At 42.9% G+C, this 23540-nt stretch overlaps 2 protein-coding genes across 7 annotated transcripts; one reads left to right on the top strand and one right to left on the bottom strand.

The window, feature by feature from the left end:
• The first annotated feature begins 600 nt into the window (after window positions 1-600).
• On the top strand, window positions 601-19365 carry ccdc187 (coiled-coil domain containing 187). 5 transcript variants are annotated; one of them, XM_080468607.1, is made up of 13 exons: window positions 665-941; window positions 2530-2622; window positions 9429-9491; window positions 9850-9988; window positions 10151-10241; window positions 13874-13952; window positions 14757-16109; window positions 16534-16655; window positions 16744-16815; window positions 16905-17039; window positions 17168-17262; window positions 17337-17419; window positions 17505-18999. In XM_080468607.1, exons 2-13 carry the CDS (start codon window positions 2574-2576, stop codon window positions 17648-17650), a joined length of 2427 nt encoding a protein of 808 aa, XP_080324733.1. In that variant the 5' UTR covers window positions 665-941; window positions 2530-2573; the 3' UTR covers window positions 17651-18999. The 5 variants fall into 5 exon arrangements, with proteins under 5 accessions (XP_080324736.1, XP_080324733.1, XP_080324734.1 ...); XM_080468608.1 differs by having other exon boundaries at window positions 677-941; window positions 16926-17039; XM_080468610.1 differs by lacking the exon at window positions 14757-16109 and having other exon boundaries at window positions 601-941; window positions 17505-19365.
• On the bottom strand, window positions 19349-23540 carry tnfrsf9a (tumor necrosis factor receptor superfamily, member 9a). 2 transcript variants are annotated; one of them, XM_080468628.1, is made up of 7 exons: window positions 23182-23540; window positions 21720-21839; window positions 21401-21538; window positions 21248-21320; window positions 21024-21130; window positions 20792-20926; window positions 19349-20644 (listed from the first exon to the last, which is right to left on the bottom strand). In XM_080468628.1, the coding sequence occupies exons 1-7, from the start codon at window positions 23309-23311 to the stop codon at window positions 20529-20531; spliced, it is 819 nt and encodes a 272-aa protein (XP_080324754.1). In that variant the 5' UTR covers window positions 23312-23540; the 3' UTR covers window positions 19349-20528. The 2 variants fall into 2 exon arrangements, with proteins under 2 accessions (XP_080324754.1, XP_080324755.1); XM_080468629.1 differs by having other exon boundaries at window positions 21422-21538; window positions 23182-23505.

The following is a 23540-nucleotide window of genomic DNA, read 5'->3' as shown; positions in this document are numbered from 1 at the left end:
GATTCATGAATAAAAAGTAAGATAAACAATGAAGATAAAAGTTGATGTTTTATTAAACAAACAAAAAAACAACATTTTGATGTCCATATGAGTCCCTCAGCAGTCTTTTACTTACAACGTCCCTTTGTGACCTTTTACATGCTGTATGCAAACTACAAGACAGTTTATATCAATTAAAGTAAGGTGTTCACAACTTTAAAATTTAGACTGGAACGTTTGGCTCATTGAGTGTTGCCTTCACGGGATGTTGGAATTGTAGCATTTAAATAGTGAGATGCGCTCACACCTTATGCTCTGTTGTTGTTTTATAACTGTATTATTGTGAGTATCTCACTCCATTATGTGAAGGCAAAATACTGAGTTTACTCCTTCGTCACTCTCATGTGGTTTATTGTCTGAAACGACTTTTGACCCCGAGTTTATCATTCACTTTTATTTCCGGATGCACTGAGCTCAAATCTGTCAATGTGACGTGATCTTAGGAGGGGATTTATTTTAGTAGGCGTACGATGCATTCATTGAGGTCGTGATTAGTTTATTTATTTTTTTATTTTTTGTTTTGTTTAATTTTACTTTCTTTCTTTTTTTGTTCTCTCGCCTGAGTTGAGTGGGAGTTTTCAGGAGCACCTGAAGGCATCATCCGTTCTTCCGCCCACGAGAGAGAGAGAGAGAAAGAGAGAGAGAGAGAGAAAGAGAGAGAGAGAGAGGTACACCACACAAGTTTGTCCTCCGCCGGGCTGTTGATTTTCCATCACGTCTCCCGGGTCTCGGGCCCCGGGTCTTTGTCCGGACACTGGCCGAGGCTCGCTGCTGGATTCCGGGTTGAGTCGGAGCCGTTGAGCCGCGGTGCTCGAGACATTTTGAAGAAGAGGGAGGAGCGGAGGCACTTTGTTGTCATGTTTGCTGGCAGACCTGTTGAACAGTGTCCGTGAGGGGAACAGGTAGGCTGTGTTCGCTCTTATTTTGGACTCTTTCTGCTGTATTTCTGGTCACACTGAAGCCTTTTATTGGATGATAATAGGAGCTCTGTTCGTGCCTGAAAGGAAGCCTTCAGCTTTTACTGCCAGTCTGCAGCTCGGCACCCGAAAAAAATAAAATAATATTTAACTGTAATATACTTTATTAAGCCTCGCGTTATCCCTCTGCTATCTCAGTGTCTTCGAGTCTTTTACGTCACTTTTCATTTGTGCAAAACATTCAACACAAGTTATGTCAATTCATCACAAATTAGTTGGTTTTTTTTTATGGGAAAAGCTGATATCTCTATAAAACATGAATAAAATTAAAAAAAACTTGCAGGTAAAAGCAGCAGCTTTGATATTTTATGCTCTTTTTCCCAATAAACTACCACAAATCTGTCAAAATAAAGTGCAAAAGTGCTGTAAACCTTGTCGAAACAAAGCTTCCGATTTCATTAGAGCTTCTTGTACTATAAAATAATGTAAAAACACATTGAAGACAATAAAAAGGTTGCAATGCAGCTTTCATAGATTTACTATTTACTGTTGTGGCTCTGCATGTGGAGAAGTCAGCAGTTGTTATGTACACAATCTATGATGTGTCTCATTCAATCTTTTTTAATTTCTATAATCTGGAAATAAACTGTGGTGTAACTATCATTACATCCCTTCATTCCACCCAACAAATTGTACCCTGGTGTGAAGTCTGAAACTTTATCAGTAGCCCTCTTTACTATTCCTCTCAGGAAACAATCATTCATGAAATAACACCAAAAAAAAAAAGATAATTAGAAATGCATGTGCAGCACTGCCCTGAATAACAATACTTTAGTGGAACAAAACAATCAAATCTTTTTAATGTTTATATCAGATCAGACAAACTGATCCCCATCCCCAATGGGGTTTTTTCTCGCTGTATGAGGAGGAAAGTTATTTTATTCACATTCAAACTCATAAATTAGTCATAAATTAAGCATTAAAGTTGACATTTTCAGAAATGCGGGAGCCATAATTTCTGCATGTCCTTGTACTATATCTGCTTGGTCGGTGTTTGGCTCCATGTTGGTCTGAGGGGGAAATTTTTGCGGCTCTCAGAATCATCCAAGTTTCCCATCTCTGGGTTACACAAACACATTAAGCTTTCTAACACAGGAGATCTTGATCCTTGGATCTATGCAACGTGTTCTCTTATTGCCGCTTTCAGAACGCTGACACGACTAAATAAACCTGCAACAAACAAGAACTTTTCACTTTTGATAACTGTTTTGTGGACATATAAAGGACATTGAATGTTGAACATAATTGTGTATTTTCTCCTGGTGTTGGATTGTTTTGTTTTGAAAAGTTTTTTTTTTTATGTTTTTGGTTGGTTCAGCTGGCCAGGTAGAGAATCCCACAGATGCTGATTCATTGTAAGTGTTGGGAGACGACGTTGTCCTGCTGCAATGCAGATTATAGTGATTTAAGCGTATAAGAAAGTCTATTTATTGGTGTTTTTGCTTCTTTGTGCAAAATTTTTTTTTTTACCTGATCACAACTGACACAGAGCCTCTTTCTTTCCTGTTATCAGGGTCTTCTGTTTCACCATGAGGCAGTGACAGCTCAGGGGCAGCAATGGCAGAGCTGGAGATTGACCAGTCCAACCTTCCACGTGTCCAAGAGGGTAAACACACACACACACACACACACACACACACAGCCTCTGCATCTACAGAGCGTTGAAACCACGGGAGTGTGGAAGAAATGAGCGTGGAGAACGAGCCAAGGTTTGTGGCGAGCGCTGGAGTAGAAGCTGTTTTTGTTTAGCTCCGTTCCCAGACGGGTCAGAGATCGGGGTGAGCGACGGAGCTGTGGAAGTGGAGCCAGGAGGGATTAAGTGTTTTCTTGGACACTTCAACGCTGCGGAAGCTCATAACTGACATGAGAGACAAGACAGCTTTGTCTTATCGTCGCTCTACCATGATAACCGGCAGCAGAATTTCGTGTCCATATCAGATACGATGCGTTTTTTTTAACGTTTTGGCTTCATGCAGCAGATGCTGTAGCGTCAGGAGTTAGAAATGCCGTCTTGAACGGAGTTCTTCTGTTTGCAGTTGAAGCCATTGAAGGATGAATTATCCACATGAGTTCAGACGCTTCTCTTTGTTCAGAGTAGCTTCACCACGGTGGCTCTCGGGGAACACTCCAGGAGTCCTGCCATACAGGAAGCATTTATTTCCAGGTGAAAGCAGCGTGAGGTAGACGGGTATTGTTTAATACTCAGCCTTACAGCCGAGACGAAGGATGAGATTACTTGGAGTAACTTCTGGGAAAACAACTGCTGTCCAAATAGACGTTTATTGCAAAATATGTGCTTGAATACATGTTTGATGAGGCAGCGCTTTATTGTCTCATGAAGTTGTCAGACTTGTCAATATAACTCGGCATAGCCTCACAATCAACATGAATGGCCTCCGAGGTAAACTCCTTGTGCTCTTGTGAGTTCAAATAAAGGTATTTGCTGAACGAAATTGTAATATTATCCCGAACTCGTTTCAAAGTGAGCGTAACAAACGGGCATTGGAGTGTACCTCGCTGTGTTGCCGCTTAATGTGCTTCTTTGAAATGTGATTCCAAATATTTGATTTTACACAGATTAACCTCAAATGCATGTTTTTGGAACATGGGAGGAAAACTGGATTAAAAAACCAACGAACGCTCATGGACAACATGCAGACTGCACACAGAAAGCCTTCTCAACCTTCCAAACCCCGACTCAGTTAAGCAATAACGCTGAGTATTGCGATAATGATATGATAAATACAAACATAAGTAAATTATGTTAATATCTTTGTGCTTTGGGATTTGTTCTTATAAATAACCCCCCCCCCCCCCCCCCCCCCCCCCCCCCTCAGATCAAATCTGTTAGAATCTTGTAAAATAGAATACGGCTCAGGGTTTGCTTAACAAATATTTCCCCAACAAATGACAAACTTGGTTTGAAGCTAGAAAGAATAACAGTGCTCCGTCACTTGTTTCCAGCCGTGTTTGAGCCTTGTGTTTTTTGTTCCCATCACATGTGCTTCTGCTATTTGTGAAATTAGTTGTTCCAGGATATTTTTCCTTGATTTTTGTGATGCTGACTTCTGCGCTGTTACCACCAGTTTTGAAATTATTCAGGCTGCCAATTAATTAACCTTTTTAAAACAGTTAATTCTGCCATTTCTTCTTTTCCCCCCCTATATTCAACATTCTGGTACTTAGAGTCTTTGCAAATTATTCAACAAAATACAGCAGTAATGAGCTTTTTTCTTTCTTTCTTTCTTTTTTTTTTAATGCAGCACTTCAGTGTTTGTTGTTCTGAAAACATTTAATCTAATTATATTGGAGTATCAAAAACATTCACAGGTTAGGAATTTCTCAGCTGCACCCTGGATGTAGACCGTTGACTCAGTCTTTGGCATGTCTACGCTAATGAAGTGGACAGAAATAGGCCTGCGTGCCTTTTTATCTGGGGAGATAATTCAGCACTCCACACACACACACACACACATATACACACACACACACACACACAAAGGCCACTGTGTGCAGCTTTGCGTTTTCATGCTTTATCGAGCGGTAGGCCGGCGCACAAACAAAGCCAGTAGCAACATCCATAAAGCTGTCAGTGAGACAATGCTCGTATGTAAATCAGCTGTCTGGTTAGTGTAAAGTGTTTTCCATCAACTTTCAGTCTGATTTGTCAGACTTGGCTTGGCATGCGGAGGCCGTCCATATCCTTCCAATGCATGTTTATGCTTCGGTTTTCCCCGAGTTCCTCGTGCCCCTCTTCACCGTCACTTTCCTCGTCCTCCATGAATCTCAGCTGAGGGAACCTTCTTTGTCTTCACTGCCCTCTTTTTCTTTTTTCTTTCTTTTTTTTTTTTTTATCAGTTCCTGTTTGGTTCGGGCTCTGGCTGCTCCTGATATAGCCCGACGCGGGGGGGGGGAATGCAGCTCCCGGAGGAATTCCCCCACCTCCCCCCACCCCTCGCTCCTAATTTCACTCTCACCAACTGACCCAGAGTCCCGTTACCCTTCACCTCTCTCTGTTCTCCATGACAACCTGGTCCAGTTCGTGAGCCGCCTGGCCCACTTCTGAGTGCGAAGCGTGGCGCCATGGGCCGGTCGGGCTCTTCACGCTCAAGTCTTGCGCTATAAAAAAAAAAAAAAGATTGGGAAGAAAAGGAAAATGCAGTGAGGAGGAGGAAGAAGAGAAGGAGAGGGAGCGAGTGAGTGTGTGGGCGGTGTGTGAGGGATTTTGGCTGAAAATAGAACCCTTGTCATTTTCTCCTTTCGCCAGTTTCTTGGTTTGGCAGATTCTTTTCGATGCTGCGACCCGAGGAGCCGCGAAGACGAGAAGAGAAATACCTGCGACTCCGGCCGCTCCCTCACGCTGGATGCTTGACATAATTCTGTGTTACGTGACCGAATGAGAGTTCCTCAAAGTTGTTGAGAGATTTTTCAGTTGCTGTACTAAAACATGAGTACACAAATTCCCTTTCGACAGATTATTTGAAAGGTTACGGATTAACGACACTGGACCACAGAACTGACTTTCCTTCGCCTGTTTTTCCTTTAAGATTTTGCAGATCATAGTTTCCATTTGTGTAATGTCCTTTTTCCTGGCGACAGTCGGCACAAACTACAAACTGCAAGAAAAGTCCTATACAGAAAAGTTAAACACTAATGCCCCTCACTGGCTCTTGGCCTCCTCCAGGCTGGGTTCCCTGCTGGATGTTTGATTTAATATCCTCTTAGAAAACACACACGGGCACGTTTGGGCTCCTCATTAAGAAGCTTACAGTAGGAGAGGCTGGAGACGCACTGGACATCTGTTTTTCTTTTTTCTTTTTTTTTTTACTGCTGTCCATGAAGGCCTCGCAAAACCTGTTTAGCAGTCGTAATAACACGGTCTCCTTCTCCCTGCTCTTCAAGGGAAATGTGACCATACTTAAAAGAAGCTTGGAAAACGAGTTAACCCACAATTCAGACACACCCGCACACACACACACACACACACACACACACACACACACACACACACACACACACACACGAGACGAGTCTGTCGTTTCCTGCGTGTTTTCCTCTCTGCTCCTTCTCTGGCTCTTCTTCCTGCACGCCACACGGGAGAGTAAAAACTCTTCAGAGCTGCTCGTTTGTCTCGCGGGGTAAAACCAGGCCTCTTCTTTAATCCCTCCTCATTGACAGACTGGACCCATAAGGACAGGTTGGCGATCCATTTAGCGGATAGTCTCTTAATCTCCACAACAGGTGTAAGTGGTAATGCACGTCCCTGTTGGACGGCGGGGGCAACTCTCGGTGTTACGGGTTCATTTATGGTGTAAACAGACTCTGTAGGGGCTTAGTGCTGTCTGAGTGATTTCCATGAAGTCTGAGAGAGTCGAGCTTCAGCCGACTGAAATATAACCCCAAGACACTTATTCACAGCTAGAACCTTTATTTTTTTTTTAAGAAGTTTTTTTTTTTTTTTAAATAGCCTTTGACAAAATTGCACCACAGCAAAGTTTCACTTCCCTTTTGACAGATTCTTTACACAGGAGATGTTTCCTCACATGCTTATAAAATCAGAGAAGCTATTCCGTGATACCATTCGTCTTGTTTATCTGTTTTCCTAGAGGCATTTTAATCCAGTGCGATCACTCTGGGTCGATCCTTTAAATGCATTTTTTAACAACTCCGGCCGCATATTTCCGGTTTCCTTGGCATTCTATTGTCACATCATTAATACCTTAAAAAGCTCTTTGAAGGCACCGACATGAATTAAAAAAACTTCCAACAAAATTAAAGTTATTTCAATTACGACTAATGTGCTTTTAGTAGACTCTCGTGTCCCTTCTGGTGGCACTTCAGGGTAATAAGTATGTTGCCTGTTTTAAATCTCAGCATTGAAACTAGTTTAGAGAGACGATATGAATGGAGACGTCAGCGGCTCTGTGCAGCAAATTGTAAGTGAAGAGGACTATAAATTCGGAGAACTCTGAAAAGAGGTTTTTTTTTTAATTGAAACACATACACAATGAGACGTTTTCAACCAAGCAGTAGGTCACACACTTGATATTTTATTTTCTTCCATTCAGCCATGCAGATGGTCACATCTGCACTGCAGACTGAGCTCTATTTATCACTCGCATAATGAATCCTGAGGCCTCCCATTTGATCTCCAGCTCCATTCAGTGCTGCTTCAGCAGATAATTCAATCCTCTTGAGTCGAGACTAGTAGTCTATCTCTATACTTTTTGTTCATTTGTTTGATTCATTTATATCTTTTGGCGGAAAGAGTTCAAAAGTCCATTCACACTTTAGGTGAGCAAACTCACTCTTCCAGTTTACACCAATATACTATCTCGGCTTGGAATTGATGGTATTTACAAGCATTTGAGGGTGTTCTGTTTGGTAATATACATCAACTCTGTAGTCAATTTAAGAACCACAATGCTAACATCTTTAAATGAATTGATAAGCATTATTGAATATGGATGAATTTATTTATTTATTATCTAATCTTGCTCATTGTTGAAGTTTTCAGTTGCATGAAATGTCTTTAGTGAAGTGAGGAACACATTAATCGGAGATAATTCATGGAGTACCACTTATTCACGGTTAGTCCATCACAAGATAACCGACTATCACAAACGATACCAAAGTGGAATCAGTGAAACAATGGCGTTCCAATCACAGCTTGTGTCAAGTTTGAGTAAATAAAGACATGGAAATAACGTCCAAGCAGGGATGTCAAACTTTTTTCAATTCACTTGATCTCAATGAGCTTGACTGGTAAAAAGTTTATGTTTTTGTTTATACAAAGAGGTAAAAGTAAAAACAATGATTTGGTGAAGGAATAAGTGCAATTCTGATATTATTCCATTTGCAGCTTGTATTTATTTCACTGTCATGTCACAGATCTTTCAGGTCTGGGATGAAAAGGAGCCGATGGCGGACCAGTTCTGGCCCAATAGGCCGTATGTTTGACATTAATGCTTTGAAGAAATAAAGGAGGGATAAAAAGGACAGATACGAACAACAAAACCCTTCATCTAACGAGAATTGTCACTCGTTAGATTCCTGGATGGAAACGTCTCTGGCTCCACAGGTGTGATGGAGCCTGATCTGATGGGCTCAGTGTTGGATTAACAGGACGACAGGTGTTTTTAACTGGCTCTGTCTGCGGGTCAGTATGGAACCTCTTCAGCAGAGAGTCAAATCTCATTTAAACACCGTGGTCGGTCCTTTAAACACCGTCATCGTCCTGGCATTTCAAAACCTCCGGTGTAGGAAGACGTGGCCATTCTGGGCTCCTGGAGCACAATCAGTCGGATATTCAAAGTAATTTTTTGTTTCTGTTCGTCTGCAGAAATGGAAGAAAGTGGAGAAAACATCTTTGGCACAGTGGGGCTGCCCCTCTGTTTTTATTTTGTTCTTGAGGTTTGTTTGGCAGCCCTTCAAACACTCGTGCTGCAGCAGACACAGACTATCGTGGCTCTTTAACGGCTGCTGTAAACTCTCAACATGTTTATAGATCAGCGTCAAGGGTCTCCAATGTTAAAAACATTAAGATTAATATTCCGATCAGAGAATTCAGCAATACTGAGTTGTTGCTTTATTTGGAAACACTCTTTACATAGTTTCATGAATGCTTCTTGTCCGTATTATTGCCTCCTTCTCTTTGTCCCCCCAGAGTGTTAATGGCTTGAAACTGATATGTATTGTTGCCATATGACTCAGCTGGAAGCCAGACAATGGGATCATAGGATAAGGAAGAATCTGTTCAGCAGTTTATCTCCGATATGGAGCACCAGACAGAAAACAACAAGTTGGAAGTGAAAGCTTTGGGATTCATGGCAGCTTTAAAGATTTCACTCTATATCGTCAGTGCGTTTGTTCCATCTGCACCGACTTCACAGTGTAAATGTTTACGGGCGCTCCTTCCTAAACTTAACATGCTCATTTGGGAGTCAGATTGAGAACTTCAGGAGAATAAGAATATGTATTTACCCCTTAAGATCCTCTCTGACAACAGATTTTAGTTTTCTCCTGTATACACACATGAACTACGTGTATCTTAGTACATACATACAGTAGTTTATGTCTTTATGAGGCGGACCCGCTGCTCTTTTCTTAAACTCACTGACTAGGACCTTTTTAGATCCCTAAACTTTAAATCCATGCTGTTTATTTCATGTTTTAGGAGGGCTCTTCTGTGCCTTTCTCATAACACAGAATACTCAAATCCCAATGTTTCCATTTCAACAGTGTTTAAGCAGTAAAGGGCGCCAGTCAAAACCGATTTCATTTTCCAGCGGTTTTTGAGAACAGTCACTCTCTGAGATCTCTCCTCGCTATGTTAAACACTTGTGTCTTCCTCCTCTTGTTTTCGAACACTCGGGGACTGTTTGTAAATGCTACTGTCGTGTATTGTTTCAGTGCGCCAGTGTTTTGCTGTGCTGGAGGACGGAGTGTTGGCACACAACCTGCAGGAGCAGGAGAGTAAGTATGAAGTCCATCTACTGGCTGTGCTGGCCGTTCAATTAACAATAAGCTTCACAAATGTCTGAAAAGTGAGACACTTGGTGTTAAAATGTTGTATTTTGTGATTTGTTGTCACTTCTCTGAGGAAGTACTCTTACTGTAAAGCATTAGGTGAACTATTGTTCAAATAAATGTTGATATAATGCAGCCTGGTACCTCACTACCACCACTCACATTTATAGAATTACTCAAAAAGGCACATCAGCGCTGTTACCCAGAGTCGTGAAATGAACGATACTGCATGTGTGGAGTTACTTATCTCTAAATGGTAGTTCAGACGTGGGTATTTAATTCTGTGTTTTTCTCTCTACTCCAGTTGAACAATACTACACCACCAACATCCAGAAGAATCAGCTCGTGCAGAACGACATCCGTGTTGCTAAGAGGCTGCAGGATGAGGAAGAGGAGCAGCGAGCTCAGCAAACAGCCAGCCTCAGACACGCTTCCAGACAAATGTACGAGACCCTTTCCCCGCAAAAGCACAGCTCACACTCCTCTGCCGTGAATCCTCACGCTTTACAGGAAACCCTGTGTTCTCTCTTTATGCAGATTTGTTTTCTTTATATTCCTAAATCTGTACGTAGAAGAAATAATGTTTTGCCCTGACTGGTCTGCAGAGAGGAGGAGGACTTTGAGTATGCCCGTGTGATTCAGGAGGACATTCAGCGACGTGCTGAGGAGGCGTCGAGGAGAGAACAACACGACGAGGTGAGCCTTTCACACGCTTCTCTGTTCCTAACGATCACTGTATCACCACACTGCAGAAATACTACAGAGGCAAAATGCATCGTCTTCTCTTATTGTGCTCAGCAATCAAAGGCTTTTTATGAGAACTGTCAGTTGAAACTGTTGACTGAGTCCATAATCACTCCGCTGTGCTTTCTGTCTGGCACGAGCAGCCCTATTAGCCACATTCAACAATATAATCATGATCCAATGATCATTTAGGCTAATGCACAGCCTTGTGATCCTGTGCCAACCGGCATTGACCCAAATTCATAAAAAACTGATTAGACAGGTCAGTTGGATTTTACCCAAAACAAGAAACACAAAAAAGAAATTATCCCAAGTTGACCTGACTTGTTGCAGAAATGACTTTGGATGAAAGTAATGTGTTTTTCTGTTAGTTCATAATTGAAAATCTCCAAGGTGTTACGCTGTGCTTATGGCTGAGTGTGTTTGCTGATATCAGAGCGACTCAGTTTGCAAACTGAAATATTTGAAGGATTTGCTCCTGAAGGAGGAACAAATCCTTTCCTGTGGGTCTCGCGTTGCTGGCAGTAAACAGAGCAGAACAAGACACTGTACCAAGGAGTTTAACTTTGTTGGAAAGTATTACCTTAAATGACACCAAGTCTGAGGAACTCTGAAAGTATTTTTCTAACCATTATTTAACTGAATATGTCTCTTCGACGTGAGCTGCCTCTTTTGGATTTGGAAGATTTGGTTCAGCTGACAAAAGATTTAATGTCCAATGAGATATTAATATTGAGAAGAAATCCTGATCAAACTGCATAGAGTAAGAAAGGTAAAACACATGTGAACAGATAATTAAGTTTAAACTTCTGCTTGTAGGAGTGATTTAAAGAAACGGGAGCACAATATCAAAGTTATTGAAATGACAATCAGCACAGGGACTGGTGGACTTAACGCGGCGCTCAGGACACGCTTGTATATCATTTAATTACCTGGCTGTTACCAGCAGTTCAGGGAGTATCATATGGTTCACGTCGGTCTCTCTCCGGACTCACTGAGTCATTAATAAATGGTAGATGGAGCAAAGTGCTGCTCTGGGCTTCTGGTGATTCCACTGTTGACTTGCAGGAGCAAAGTCGGCTGTTGAAGAAGCTGTCAGCGTGATAACTCAAGCTATTTCTCTGCTTGGCATGAACCATCATCCTGTTTGTACAGAGCTCACTGATGTGTGTTTATGACTTAGAGAGTGTGCACAATTGACAAGGTTTTAAATATTCTTATTTCACGCAGTTGTTTATCAAAGAGCTCGCCGTAAAGTGAACACTTGCTGAAATGATCCTTTTATGTTCTTATCCTGTCCCTGCTGGTATTTGGCAGCTGTAGATTTAGCCTGCATTCACTTGCATGTCACATATTTGTAACGCACTCAAAAACACACAGTAATGTTTAATGAATGCAAGGTATCGGAAGCTGAAACTCAACTTTTCTTTTTCCACAATTCTAGAGCAAAGATGTCAAAATGAATCAGTCTGATTAGAATTCAGCTCATGAGAGCATTCACTTTGTTACCTGGTTTCCAAGCAGCATTAATGTGATTTGGTAAAATGTTGTTGTTCGTACAGTCAACAACAAAGTGTCACAAAACAGCAGTTTGGCCCGAGACTCGACATCGTGTTTTAATTGTAAATGTATAAGTGAACTTACAAATTTATCAATATCCTAACCGTCATTTTTCTCAGAGCGAGGTCTTTCCAAACCGTTGTAAATACACACAACAATTAATCATGCATTCCAAACATAACGGGCCAAACAGATGGTTTTCATAAATCATGTCTCCTCTTTTTTTTTTTTTTTTGTTTCTTTCCATTTACACCCACAAAGAAACCCATCAAAAAGTCTCTGTGCCTTTTTACGAGCGCCAAAAAAAACCCAAACGATTTGGCTGTTAACTAATAGAAATTTAAAGTTTTGCTGTGAAGGGAAAACGGAATTGTGCAGAAGCTGCGGCGGCTTTGCTGTGAAACTCTTTAGTCTTAAGGCAGCACACACTGTGTGACTTTGTCAGTCTTAGATAAAATCAGTGCAGTCGTCGGGGTTGCCTTGCTTGTGGTTTAAAATTTTCGGTCCCGTCCCACACGGGTTGAGGGTTCGAATGCACTTTCTGTCAAAGCTGTGTGACTGTGACCACAGACGGCCAGTCTCCACCGACACTGCAGCTGGTACAGTGTGCAGACGACACGCTGGATGACGCTGCTCTTCTTGTCTGTTGGAGAGCAGAATCGTTTAGACTTACTGCCATACCCAGGTTTATGAAGTCCAGATTATCAGGTAATAAACTCACAGTCTGTAAGAGCCTTTCACTGAACAGGCTGTGTCAGCCGGCTGCTCCAGAGTAATATTTTTCTTTATGCCACACTTTGCTTTTTAAAGGAGGCAGCCAATAAAAAGCCCCTTGTTTTAGTGGAGCCGAGGTCTAGGCACTGTGAGGGTCATTCATCATCATTAGTGTTCGGGTTTGAACTCTGGTGTCTACAGTGTGTGCGAAATGGTAAAAACCTGCATCTGAGCGCTGATGTGAGGATTAAATGATGAACTTTTAACACACCCGTTAGCCCACCTCCTTTATTGACTAGCTGATCAGAGGTGCTGATTAAATATTTGCCTCCCTGTAGATCGTGTCTTTAATTAAAGGACCAGAAGGCGTCAGGCTGTGCACTTTTTAAATGCCAGATCCCCTTGGCACTGCGCGCCTAACCTGCCATGGCAAGCTGCTTAATTGTCTGCTGATGCCGGCAAAGTCGCTCACGCACACGGCCTGGTCGCGAGGCAAAAGGAGCTGCGCTTGCTCTTAGTTATGATTTATGTTGAGAATACAGTCGGGAGAGGGATATTTCCTTGAATTCACTGGTGAAATCTGCTGAGTTGCTGGGAGCATTATTAGTTTTTGCCGCTCTAAGAAAAGCAGCTCCGGGACACGCTGCTGGGAACTCGTTACGTTGACCTGATTCTGACAATCTGGGTTTATTTTGTTCCAGTTGCGATTGTGCCAATCACAGCTCTGACTAATTGTCCACTCTGGACGGACACCAAACACAAATCTAGACTCTCAGTCAACCATTGAAGAGGTCTGAAACTTTGCTGCTTCTATTGTTGATGCTACTTTTATCAGAATGAATAAAACAGGAGTTGAGAAGATGAAGTTGTGTCCACACTGTGACACTTGAATTCATTTCAGACCATTCTCAATATAAACACACAAAACATTAATGACAACATGAGCCTGTGTTATGCTGCCATCTTTAGGCTGACAATGGCAGTGTCCTCATTCATGCTGTGATGGCTCATGATTTATACCGGTACTGTAACCCCAATGTTTACAGCAAGCGACTCTTGTTTTTATGATGTGAGTTTATCGTAAATAGTCTCATGTAATAACAACATCAATAACAAACTGATCATGATGTGATTACTGTAAATCACAGGCTGCAGTCATTCCCAAACCAAATGAGCAGCAGATAGTCAGTTTTACTAAATTTGCTCGTTTGATAACTGATGATTTTTTTTCTGTATGTTCCCTTAAGCTGAAAATCACAGGGCGCCTCTTATTGTGATGTATAGTAATCAGTGTGACCATGTGTTCGCAGGAACTGGCTAAAAGGATGCAGGAAGAGGAGGAGCATATTGTCAGGAGGAGGAGCAGGGAGCCGGAGGGCCATGGAGAAGGTACAGTTAAAATTAAATAGTTTCAAAGAAAAAAGACTGCCGGGTGTTGGTTGAGATGTGTTTGAAGGATTTCCAGTGTTGTTGGTGTCACCGACCTGCAACTGAGTACTGATGTGAGGATCAAAGAATGAACTCAACATGCTTTGCTGCTTCACTTACTGTCGTATTCATTACATTTCACAACGGCATGAACGCAGTAAATCATCTCCACTGTCTTCATGTTCATTATGTGTTTGCATGCAATGTCTTTATTTAGTTTTACATGTGTAACATATTGTCTTTTTGTTTTATGCATTATTTCTGGGACTCAGTCCAGTCTGTAAATGGATTCCAAAGCCTCAGTTGTGTCTGAAATATTTATATTAACTGTTACTGTTGATAAAAGAATAATCCTGTAGGGCAGTCCAGTATATAAATTAAGGGCAGAGAATATGAAATGCAAAGTAGTTTGCGAAATGAATCAAAATGCCTCAACCACAGTGGACTGAGCTGCTGTGGATATGTTGGTCATCGTCCATATTTCAGCCACGTGGTACGTTTTTAAATCACTCCAACTCTTTATAATTTAATCAGTCCTTGTGAGTGAGGTTTTGTAAGTTTTCTTATTAAAATCGTTGCTTTTTTTCATTGCAAAATAAATGTGCAAATTACCTTTCTAGGTTTTATAGCCCTGAACTGTTATTTTGCTGGCATGCTGTTATTATTTATTTAATGCTATGTTCCCACATCTTGTCACGTAGTGTCCACTAACAGACTCACCCACCCTCCCTGCTTTTTGTGTTTGCATGTTTGGCATTACTAAAGACAACGCCAGCGACTCTGAACTGCCACAGCAACATCAGCACACACTCAGCAGCTGTCGCGCTGGGGAGGAGCGGTGCTCGTCTTCCACCACCAGGTGGCAGTGTTCTACCTCCCAAAACTGTGCAGACTCCACTGGGCCTCAGACTCACTCGCCCAGGGGGGTAGCGGCTCAGAAAAACACAACTTCATGGTCAAATCAAGGACACTCTGATTCCATTAGGCAAATCAGGAGCGAATTGAGAGAATCCCCGAGTGAGAACTCGGATGATTCGGACACCGTTTTCTCTGAACAGCTCTCCGTCTGCTACCAGAGACTGTGTGACAGACTTGAAACAGCTCCCCGTCCACAGCAGGCGCCTTCACATCAGGCACAAGAGAGAAATCCCAGAAGCCTTTGTCCTCGCAGCAGCTACTCAGATGAGCTTAGAGGCTTGGAGGAGCAAAGTGATGAGCGCAACGAGTACCATTATGAAAATGAAGACCTAGAAAGACGCAGGCGGAGGACTTATCATCGGGAGAGGAGGTACAGAGAGGAGTATGAGGACGAGCACAGGAGCAGAGGTCATGACCCTGAGTCTCAGTTAACTGAGTCCAGGAGGCGAAGCAGCCGCAGTGAATCCGTCAGACTCCCCGACAGAAGTAAACGCCACAGCAGAGATTTGTCAAGAACCTGGAGCTGCAACGACAACCCCGACAGACATGTTCATTTTCAGGAGAACAACAGGAGCTCCTGCAGGCGGCAGAGCGACAGCAGCCAAGTGTGGGAGATGTTGGGCCACATCCTCAGAGAGAGGGGTGTGCCGGTGAGGTTCGGTGGCAGCGAGGCGCCGCTGCAAATAAGCGCTCAAAGCAGAGACAGCCAGGTGCTTCATGGGAGTGAGGTCTCCTGCAGCGGCTCCCCGCCACATCAGAGAGACTTCCAAAGAGCTGCCACCACCAGGCACAGTTTCCATGGAGACGTCAGGGAGAGGAGGAGATTGTCATACAGAGAAAACAGTGGGAGAGATCAGAGAGAAGGCCAAGACGGGCGGCGTGACACTGAAGAGGTCTATGAGATTAACTCCAGAGACTCGTATCTCGCCGACGGAGAGCGGCGAGGCAGTAGAAGGTGGAGACAACACAGAAACACCAACGATGACGCGAGGAATGGGCATGATCTCAGGGTCAGGAGGACAACAAGTGAACACAGGCACTGGCACAGGACTGCAGGAGAAAGGTTGAGCTCCGAGGAGGAGCAGGAGGTGGAGAGGAGGGCGGCGCGGCCCCGTCGACGAGCCCCGCAGCACAGCCAGAGCTTCAGCAGCAACGGCAGCAGAGCCTCCGTCAGGTTTAGGTCCAGACACGTGGCAGCAGGTAACACTCGGACCTGCAGCCGATTCCACTTGTGGAGGGAAAGTTTCCGGCTTCGAGCTGCTTCCTCTCTGCTCTGTACATCTCATCTTCTCTCAATCGTTGTCCAATCGAGGCTTCAGCGGTGACTCAGGTTCTTCCGTCCTCCTGTCTCATATCTACAGTTTCAGTTTCTCTGGAAAGATGTCTGCTGTGGGCTTTTCATTCTCGTGTGTCTCTTCATGATTATCTTTCTTTATTTTCATTGTAGGGGGAAAAAATAATTTTGCAGTTTCCATTCCAATGTTCAGTAATATCTTGATTTCTTTATGATTCAAAATGTCTTTCTGTCTCTAACCTTTTTTCAGTCTGTTTGTCTGAATTCATTTCTGATCTTCAACTAGAATATTTGTATTTTCCATTCATCGCTGTTCAATGTAACTTCTAGGATCGTTGCTGCAGCCAGAAGTGAGCAACACGAGCCTGGACCTGGGGGAGCTGCAGCAGGTCCTCGAGGATGAAGAGTTGGCCCGGAAGCTGCAGGAGGAAGAGGAAAACGTGTTGAGGAGGGTGAGCAACTCAAGAATCATTTTTAACGTTTTCCCCGAATGTGTCAAAGCTGCGTTTATTTGGTCGCTTACGCGCTTTGCTTTCGCAGAACTCTCACCCGTCTCCAAGCAGATCTTATCCAATAGGAGACTTCCGAGTTGCACAAGTGGCACAAGATGAGGTATCCCGATCAGCCGACTTGCCGCTATCATTGGATCTGCTGTGCGGCTTCCACCAGAGCAATCACGCCCTGCTTTGTTTTTACACCAGGAAATTGCGCGTTTTATGCAGAAGCAGGAAATCAAGGCGAAGCGTCAGTCCCGCGAGCTGGAAGGCCCGTCGTCGTGGCGCGAGCACCGAGCGATGATCAGTCAGCGCGACAGACGAGCCGAAAGAGAGAGACATGTGAGTGTGTTGGAGATCGACTCCACTCCTCTCTTCTGTACGTTTGGATTCTTCTGCCTCGTGTTAACCAGTGTCGGTGCTCAGTCTCCAAAACGATCCAATAAAGACGCCTTTGTTCGCGGCCTCAGGTCCCACGAGAGAGACTTGACTCAGAGGGACTTCCCTCCCCCACAGAGGACTGCTCCCCAGAGAACCAGCCACCCAGCCCCGTCTCCACTCTCCCGTAATGACACTGTTGATTGTTTGCACTATTACCCGGCTGTACACGTCTCACTTAACCGCCGCCTGCATTCACAGACCAGCCCAGCACATCCGAAACATTGCGGAGGAGCTGGACCCGACGTTCCAGGCCCGGAGCCAAGGCACAGACCGGCCAACAGGTGCAGGGACAGGGACACTCAAACGTGAAAATGAAACCATGACGAACGACGGCACGATCCTCGGTTTCCTTCTCTTTGGTTTCAGGTCCAAACTGCCAGTCGCCGCCCTCGCCGCAGTCCGGCCCCAATGACTTTGAGGAGCCGACGTTCATCCCACCCACCAAGCGGCAGGCGGACAAACCAGGACGCAACAAACCCAAAGACAAGAAGGAGAACTGCAAGCAACAATAATCTCACAGACACCTTGTTCAGTTGGAGTTCTCAGGACCGTTTCCTTCAAGTTTGAAAAGAAGGAAAAAAAAAAAAAGAAGGAATTTCATTCCACCGGCCGACTCGACCAGCACTTTAGACCGACGGAACAAAGAAACAGGACGGACTCATAAAGGGAAATCTTGGAGTATTTTTCTAAAATCTTCAATGTAAAGACTTTCATTAGAACAGTCTCCCCTCCATGTTATATGTATTTACTCGGTTCATCAGTATACTGTCATACAGGCCCGAGCTCGCCAGAAGTGTGTTCCACTTTAATCTTTTATTAAATGGACTGGACTAACCCGTTTTCATTTTCACCTCAGCAGTTTGTTCGTTGGGGGTTTCATCCAACGGCCTGAATTCTGCGGGACATGTTTGCACAGCAAAACTAATGCACGGATTTCATTCAGCCCTACCGGACAGATAAGCGAGCTGCGATAACCTTTGAACATGAATGACCTGGTTTGTCTGACGAGCTGCTTCAAGTTGTTTCTGTTGGAACGCTCCATCAGCGTTGTGCTAAAGTGGTTTGCTTGGAATCCAGCTCTGTTTACATATTGCAGAATGACAATCATGTTACCTTATTTAAACCTTTGCTCCATTAAGACTCGAGGCTACAAGCGTGTGATCCTTGTGTAATTTGTTTGTTCAGCTCTCGAGGTGGAAGTTCCTCTGCTTATAAGTGTACGATGACGTGTTTCATCAGTCGTGGGTCGGAATCCCGTTCTTGTTTTTACCTTTTAACCTGGATCGCAAACATGCGTCTCTGAGTCTTGAATGGAAATCAAATTCGTTTTAAAACAATATTGTCTGTACTGTCATGATATGGCCAATGCGGTGTTTCTCTCCAAATGTATAATTAACTCAGTTGAATTGCTCTACCTTTGCTATGAAGTCACCCTTTCCTTCATTTGTCCCCCCCGACTAACTGACGACAAGTCGACTTCATCGTCCATGAAACCTTTACACCAAAGACCAAGTTTTACTTTGCCAAGTGAGTTATTTCAAGTCCCGACCTGCAATGGCAGTTAACAATACTCCTACTTCAGCATGCTGACCTAACAAGCAGTGATTAGATTCGATATTTATGCAGCGTTGCTCCTTGTTGGTCCATTTGTGTGTGTATGTTGTTGCTTTTCCCCACATTTAAAACACTTTTTTGCTTTGTTTTTACGACTCAAAATATCTGCTTAGTTAGAATACGAATGCAAATGTCCTGTTAAAAAAAATGCAACAAATAAAAAAAAATACAACTTTTATTGTTTGTTTTAACATGTTTTGTCTTATGTACAGTGTAAAACAGTATAATATACAATTGTGTTCCTTGTGACACCGTTTTGCTATTTTTTTCTTGAGAGAAGCGTGAGGCAGACGTACAGTTTTCTTGTAACAGGTAAACTAAACGGCTGTGATTGAATCTAACATTAGATCTTAGCTGCACCGTTTAGGAAACACCCGGTCTCTGAGGTTGAGGCGTCATGACAGTGAAGACGTCTACAGTTGTGGGGTAACATTTCCCCTTAAGCCCACACAGCCTCTTATTCATGTTCCACCGCATCAAACAAACAAACACAAAGAAAAAGATCTCAGCTGCTCTGGTTCAGAGGAGAAACAAAAGAAGAAAAAAAAATTCCATTTGGTCCAATCTTGTTGCCCACACTGCTGAGCATGAAGATAAATAAAACGGAGAGTACACGTTGAGTTGTTTTCATTCCTCACATGAACTTTGAGCCTGATCTTGTTTAACTTGTACACGTGACACATGTGTGTGACGCTTTTATCCAGGTTTTCCCACATGAATCACCACAGAACTCTTATGAGCTGTCTCTGACTAATACATGAATCTTAGATAAAATTACACTTTCTGGCAAAGCCCAGAAACTCTCTCAGCGGACATGTCTGAACCTGTGTTAACGTTCAGTATTTTGGCTCCTGTGGAATTCCCTATGTGATCTGTTGATTACCAAGAAAACCAGGAACTCCCTTCACGAGATTGTTTTTTTTTTTTTTTTTTTTTTCCCTTCAACAGCAGCAAAGTCCTCAATGCTGCCGAGAATGTTAAGTCAATGTCTGGACTCCTGGACTTTGGTGTAAAAACCCCTTTTGATCATCATTTCAGACATGAACGGCCTCTTGGTGAACACAGAGTTCAGCGGTAAAGAGCAAACCTGTGTGATGGGAATGATATGTGGGCTCACGATCAGACGTAAGACGTGACTAAAATCTGAAACGTGGTTTTTTTTTTTTTCCCCACCCACTTGTACAGTGTTACTGCTTCACTGCTCAGACGTGTAAAATGTCACGAGCCCATGAGCACTAATGTAACTTCTTCTTGAACAAAGTGCAGGGATGGAAGCAACACATCACAAATTCTTACATTACTAATGTTGTGTATTCTTTAAGTTGTTTGGGTTACCAGACACACCGACACGGTCTAGTTTGTCAGATGTAAACATAATCAGATGCCTGCTCTTGACCATGCAAATGAATCATTTCGTACTTCTGAGGACTTTCCCAGAAGAGTAACCGTACTTTTAGTTTGTGGTTGGGTATAATTAAAGTCATGAAGGAGTTCACGTTTTCAGTAGCCTACTTATTCCATCTGTTGTTCAGTGTAACTCAAAGGGGGGAAACACAGTTTCTCTCTCAGCAGTAATTTACATGATGAGTGAACTTTTGTTTTTCCCACTCAGAATCCCCCTTCCTTTGTATGTTTACAGTGTCATGACAGGATCACTAAACTTGTATCTTTGTAGACAAAAAATATATCTAAATGTTGCCTCCAACGTTTTTACAGTGGCTTATGTCAGTAAAGTAGATCTTGATCTATCTTATTTTCCTCCTCGGTCGCCTTCGTTCATCTGACAAGCAGCCCTGAAGAATCTTGGGAGTCCAGTGATTCAGAGCTGCTGCCCCGTTCTTGCTCTGCTTCGTGGAAGCTGCACTCGATCGCAATTAACGTTTGAGGATCATCTGAAGAGGGAAGAACAGGGTTGAAATAAAAAGTCACACGATACATTTCACACTGGATTTGTGAGAAAAGAAAATTGACAAATATCTGATATAATCATGGGAATTCAAGCAATCCAGGTAGTTACCATGAAGTACAAGAGCAGTTACCTGAGGGAGGTCTGATTATAGGTTTTTTGGGATTTTTCTTGCTTCTTGCAATTGTGACGACGACGGTGACGATGAATATCACAGCGACGCCGGCGATCAGTGATATGACCAACAACCAAGAGATGTCTGCGTTATCTGGTCGGCACAGTGAAATATGTGAGCTGGACTTCCCCCACAAAAAATCTTTGAAATAGAGGACAAAGACAGAAACAGAATATTTGGATCTTCTCACCAGGGGTCTGTGGTTTGACCACCGGTCCAGGATCGGGAACATCCACACACGTGATGTCAGTGAAGGCATCTCCTTTGGCCACAATGCGTTGATTTGGTTTGAGACACCTTTGAAGAAGAATGAAGGTGAGTGGTATGGTTGGGGTTTTTTTTTTTTGCTTGTTTTCTTTCTGAGTGTAACATGAACTGGACAGTCATAAATACGTAGACAGCAGTATATCTCACATGGTACTCCAGGGTTTACACTTCAGGTGACTTCTGTCGTTGAATGTGCCGTCTGGACACGGTCTGCAGGAACCTGTGCAGAGAGTGGGACCATTAGGTGACTTTGCTGGTCGCTGTGCCGCCGTTACATTTCCTCCTTTTGTTTCAACCGACCATCGTCTGTAGGCTCTTGACCTTTTAGGCATTTCTCCACACAGAAGGAGCAGCGGGCATCACCACAGGTGAGTCCCTCCTTGCAGCCGCACACTGTGTCAGATGTAGGCGTGCAGTTTTTTTTGAGTACCAGAGCTCCTGAACACACACACACAAACACACACACACACACACACACACACACACACACACACACACACACACACACACACACACACACACACACACACACACACAGGAATGGAAATCCAATCATTTCCCTTTCACAAGTCGTTAAGAATGAGAAACTTCTTCGTGTGAGTGCGTGACTTTGACCTACCTGCACATTGTGAACACGTGTCACAGCTGAACTCATTGAAGCTCAGCGTGAAAGTCTCAGGTTCACATGGTGTACAGAGGTCAAGCACTCGTGGGCCGCATTTCTTAACCATACGGTGCCCTGAAAAAAATATATATACAATGAGTAATTCAAGCAGAAAAGACACAACCAGATACACTGGTGTGAATGTCTCTGTGGGAAAAGTGGAATAACATAGAGAGATGAGTAGGTTCCATGAGATCTGCTGCATCCCAAAGAAAAGTTCAAACCTAATGATCAACTAGTTCTGACAGAACGTCATTATTTTGTGGGAGAACTGTGCGTGTGTGTTACGAGAGCACCAAATGATTGGATTCATTAGTAGCATCCTCCGTGGCCTTTGTTGTGGGATTAGATGAAAAACCACTGAAACTGCAATTTGGTTACTATGCATCCGCTGAACAGGAGCTCCTCACAGGCTGGAATACAAACTGTATCCACTTCCACTGAAAACAACTGAGGTTAACGGGTGTTTCTACTTTGTGTACTTTCAGGCTGCTATGAAATACTCATTATGACGTTGTCTACATTTTGTTCTCGCTTGAGGTTTTATTCCTGTTTTTATTTTGTTTGTCTTGCTGTCCACATGAATTTGTTTTCAGCTCTTTGAAGGGCCATGTTGTCCCACCTTATATTCTTTCAATTTTTACTTTTTTTTTTTTTTTTTTTAACAATATAAACAAAGCATATGAAGATGTAACATAAAATCACACCTGTTTCAGTTTATAGTCAACTTGATAGAAATCATATTACCTATACTTCTACACACAACTTATCAGTAAAGTTAATGATAAATCTAACGTCGGAATCACATCTAAATCAAACTGATAAAGACATTCACTGAGTTCTGACTTCTCTCAGGCAGTCTGATAGAACAAACAATTGTACTTACAAAACTTAAACAGAATACTTTAAAATAAAGAATAGAAAATGAGAAAAAGGAGTCAAACTGAAAAAAAAAATGTGGGGGGTGTTTAGCTCTCTAGTGTTTGTAGTCTTCTCTCAAATTTCTATTGTTTCAGTTTTAGTCTTGCTGTAGTTTTGTTTTTTCTTTTCTTTTCCTAAAAACAACAGTTTTTACTCCGTTCACCCTCTGATGTTGGGGATGTGGGGCTTCACCCAGTTGATTGTGATCACCTACCCCATATTCAAACGTGCAGTTTTCTGATAGTGCACATGATTTTCATTGATCAATATAAGAAAAACAAACACATAACACCGGATATAATAAGACAGCACTTTTCCTGTTTGTATCTGTGGTACTGTGGTACTTGAGTTAAAGCGTCATTGTAAGGCAACATTGAGGTCTGTCAGTCTCCAACTATTTTTCACTCCTTATTGAAAATAAATGAGACATTCAGATATTGACATTACTTTCTTCTTTCAAAACAAAAGGTACATTTCAGCATCAGCATTGTCTTACCTGGATGACAGGTTTTGCAGCAAGCATCATCTCCTTTTAAATACCAGTCCATGCAGCCTTTGTTGGTCGGAATGCTGTAGCAGCCCTGCAGGAGAAGCCCGAGAGCCAACGCCAGCATCACCACAGCCATGCTGCCCTAAAGTCCTGCAGCCAAGTCAGGGAAGGTGGGAAGCAGTGTGATCCAAGAAATGTCGTTATTAAAAGTTGCTTAACCCAAAACAATCAACACTCCTCTCAGTTATGTCTTGCTCTGCAGAGCTATTTGTTGGTAAATTCTACAAGAAGAGAAGTCTCTGTGTTGTGACCTTTTGGAAATGTCTCTCTTTAAAGCTGAGCCAAGTCATAGTGGTTCAAGGGGC

This window comes from Lipophrys pholis (assembly GCF_963383615.2).
Source record: "Lipophrys pholis genome assembly, chromosome: 8".
Lineage (NCBI taxonomy): Eukaryota > Metazoa > Chordata > Actinopteri > Blenniiformes > Blenniidae > Lipophrys > Lipophrys pholis.
This window is presented reverse-complemented; position numbering and strand designations above follow the sequence as displayed.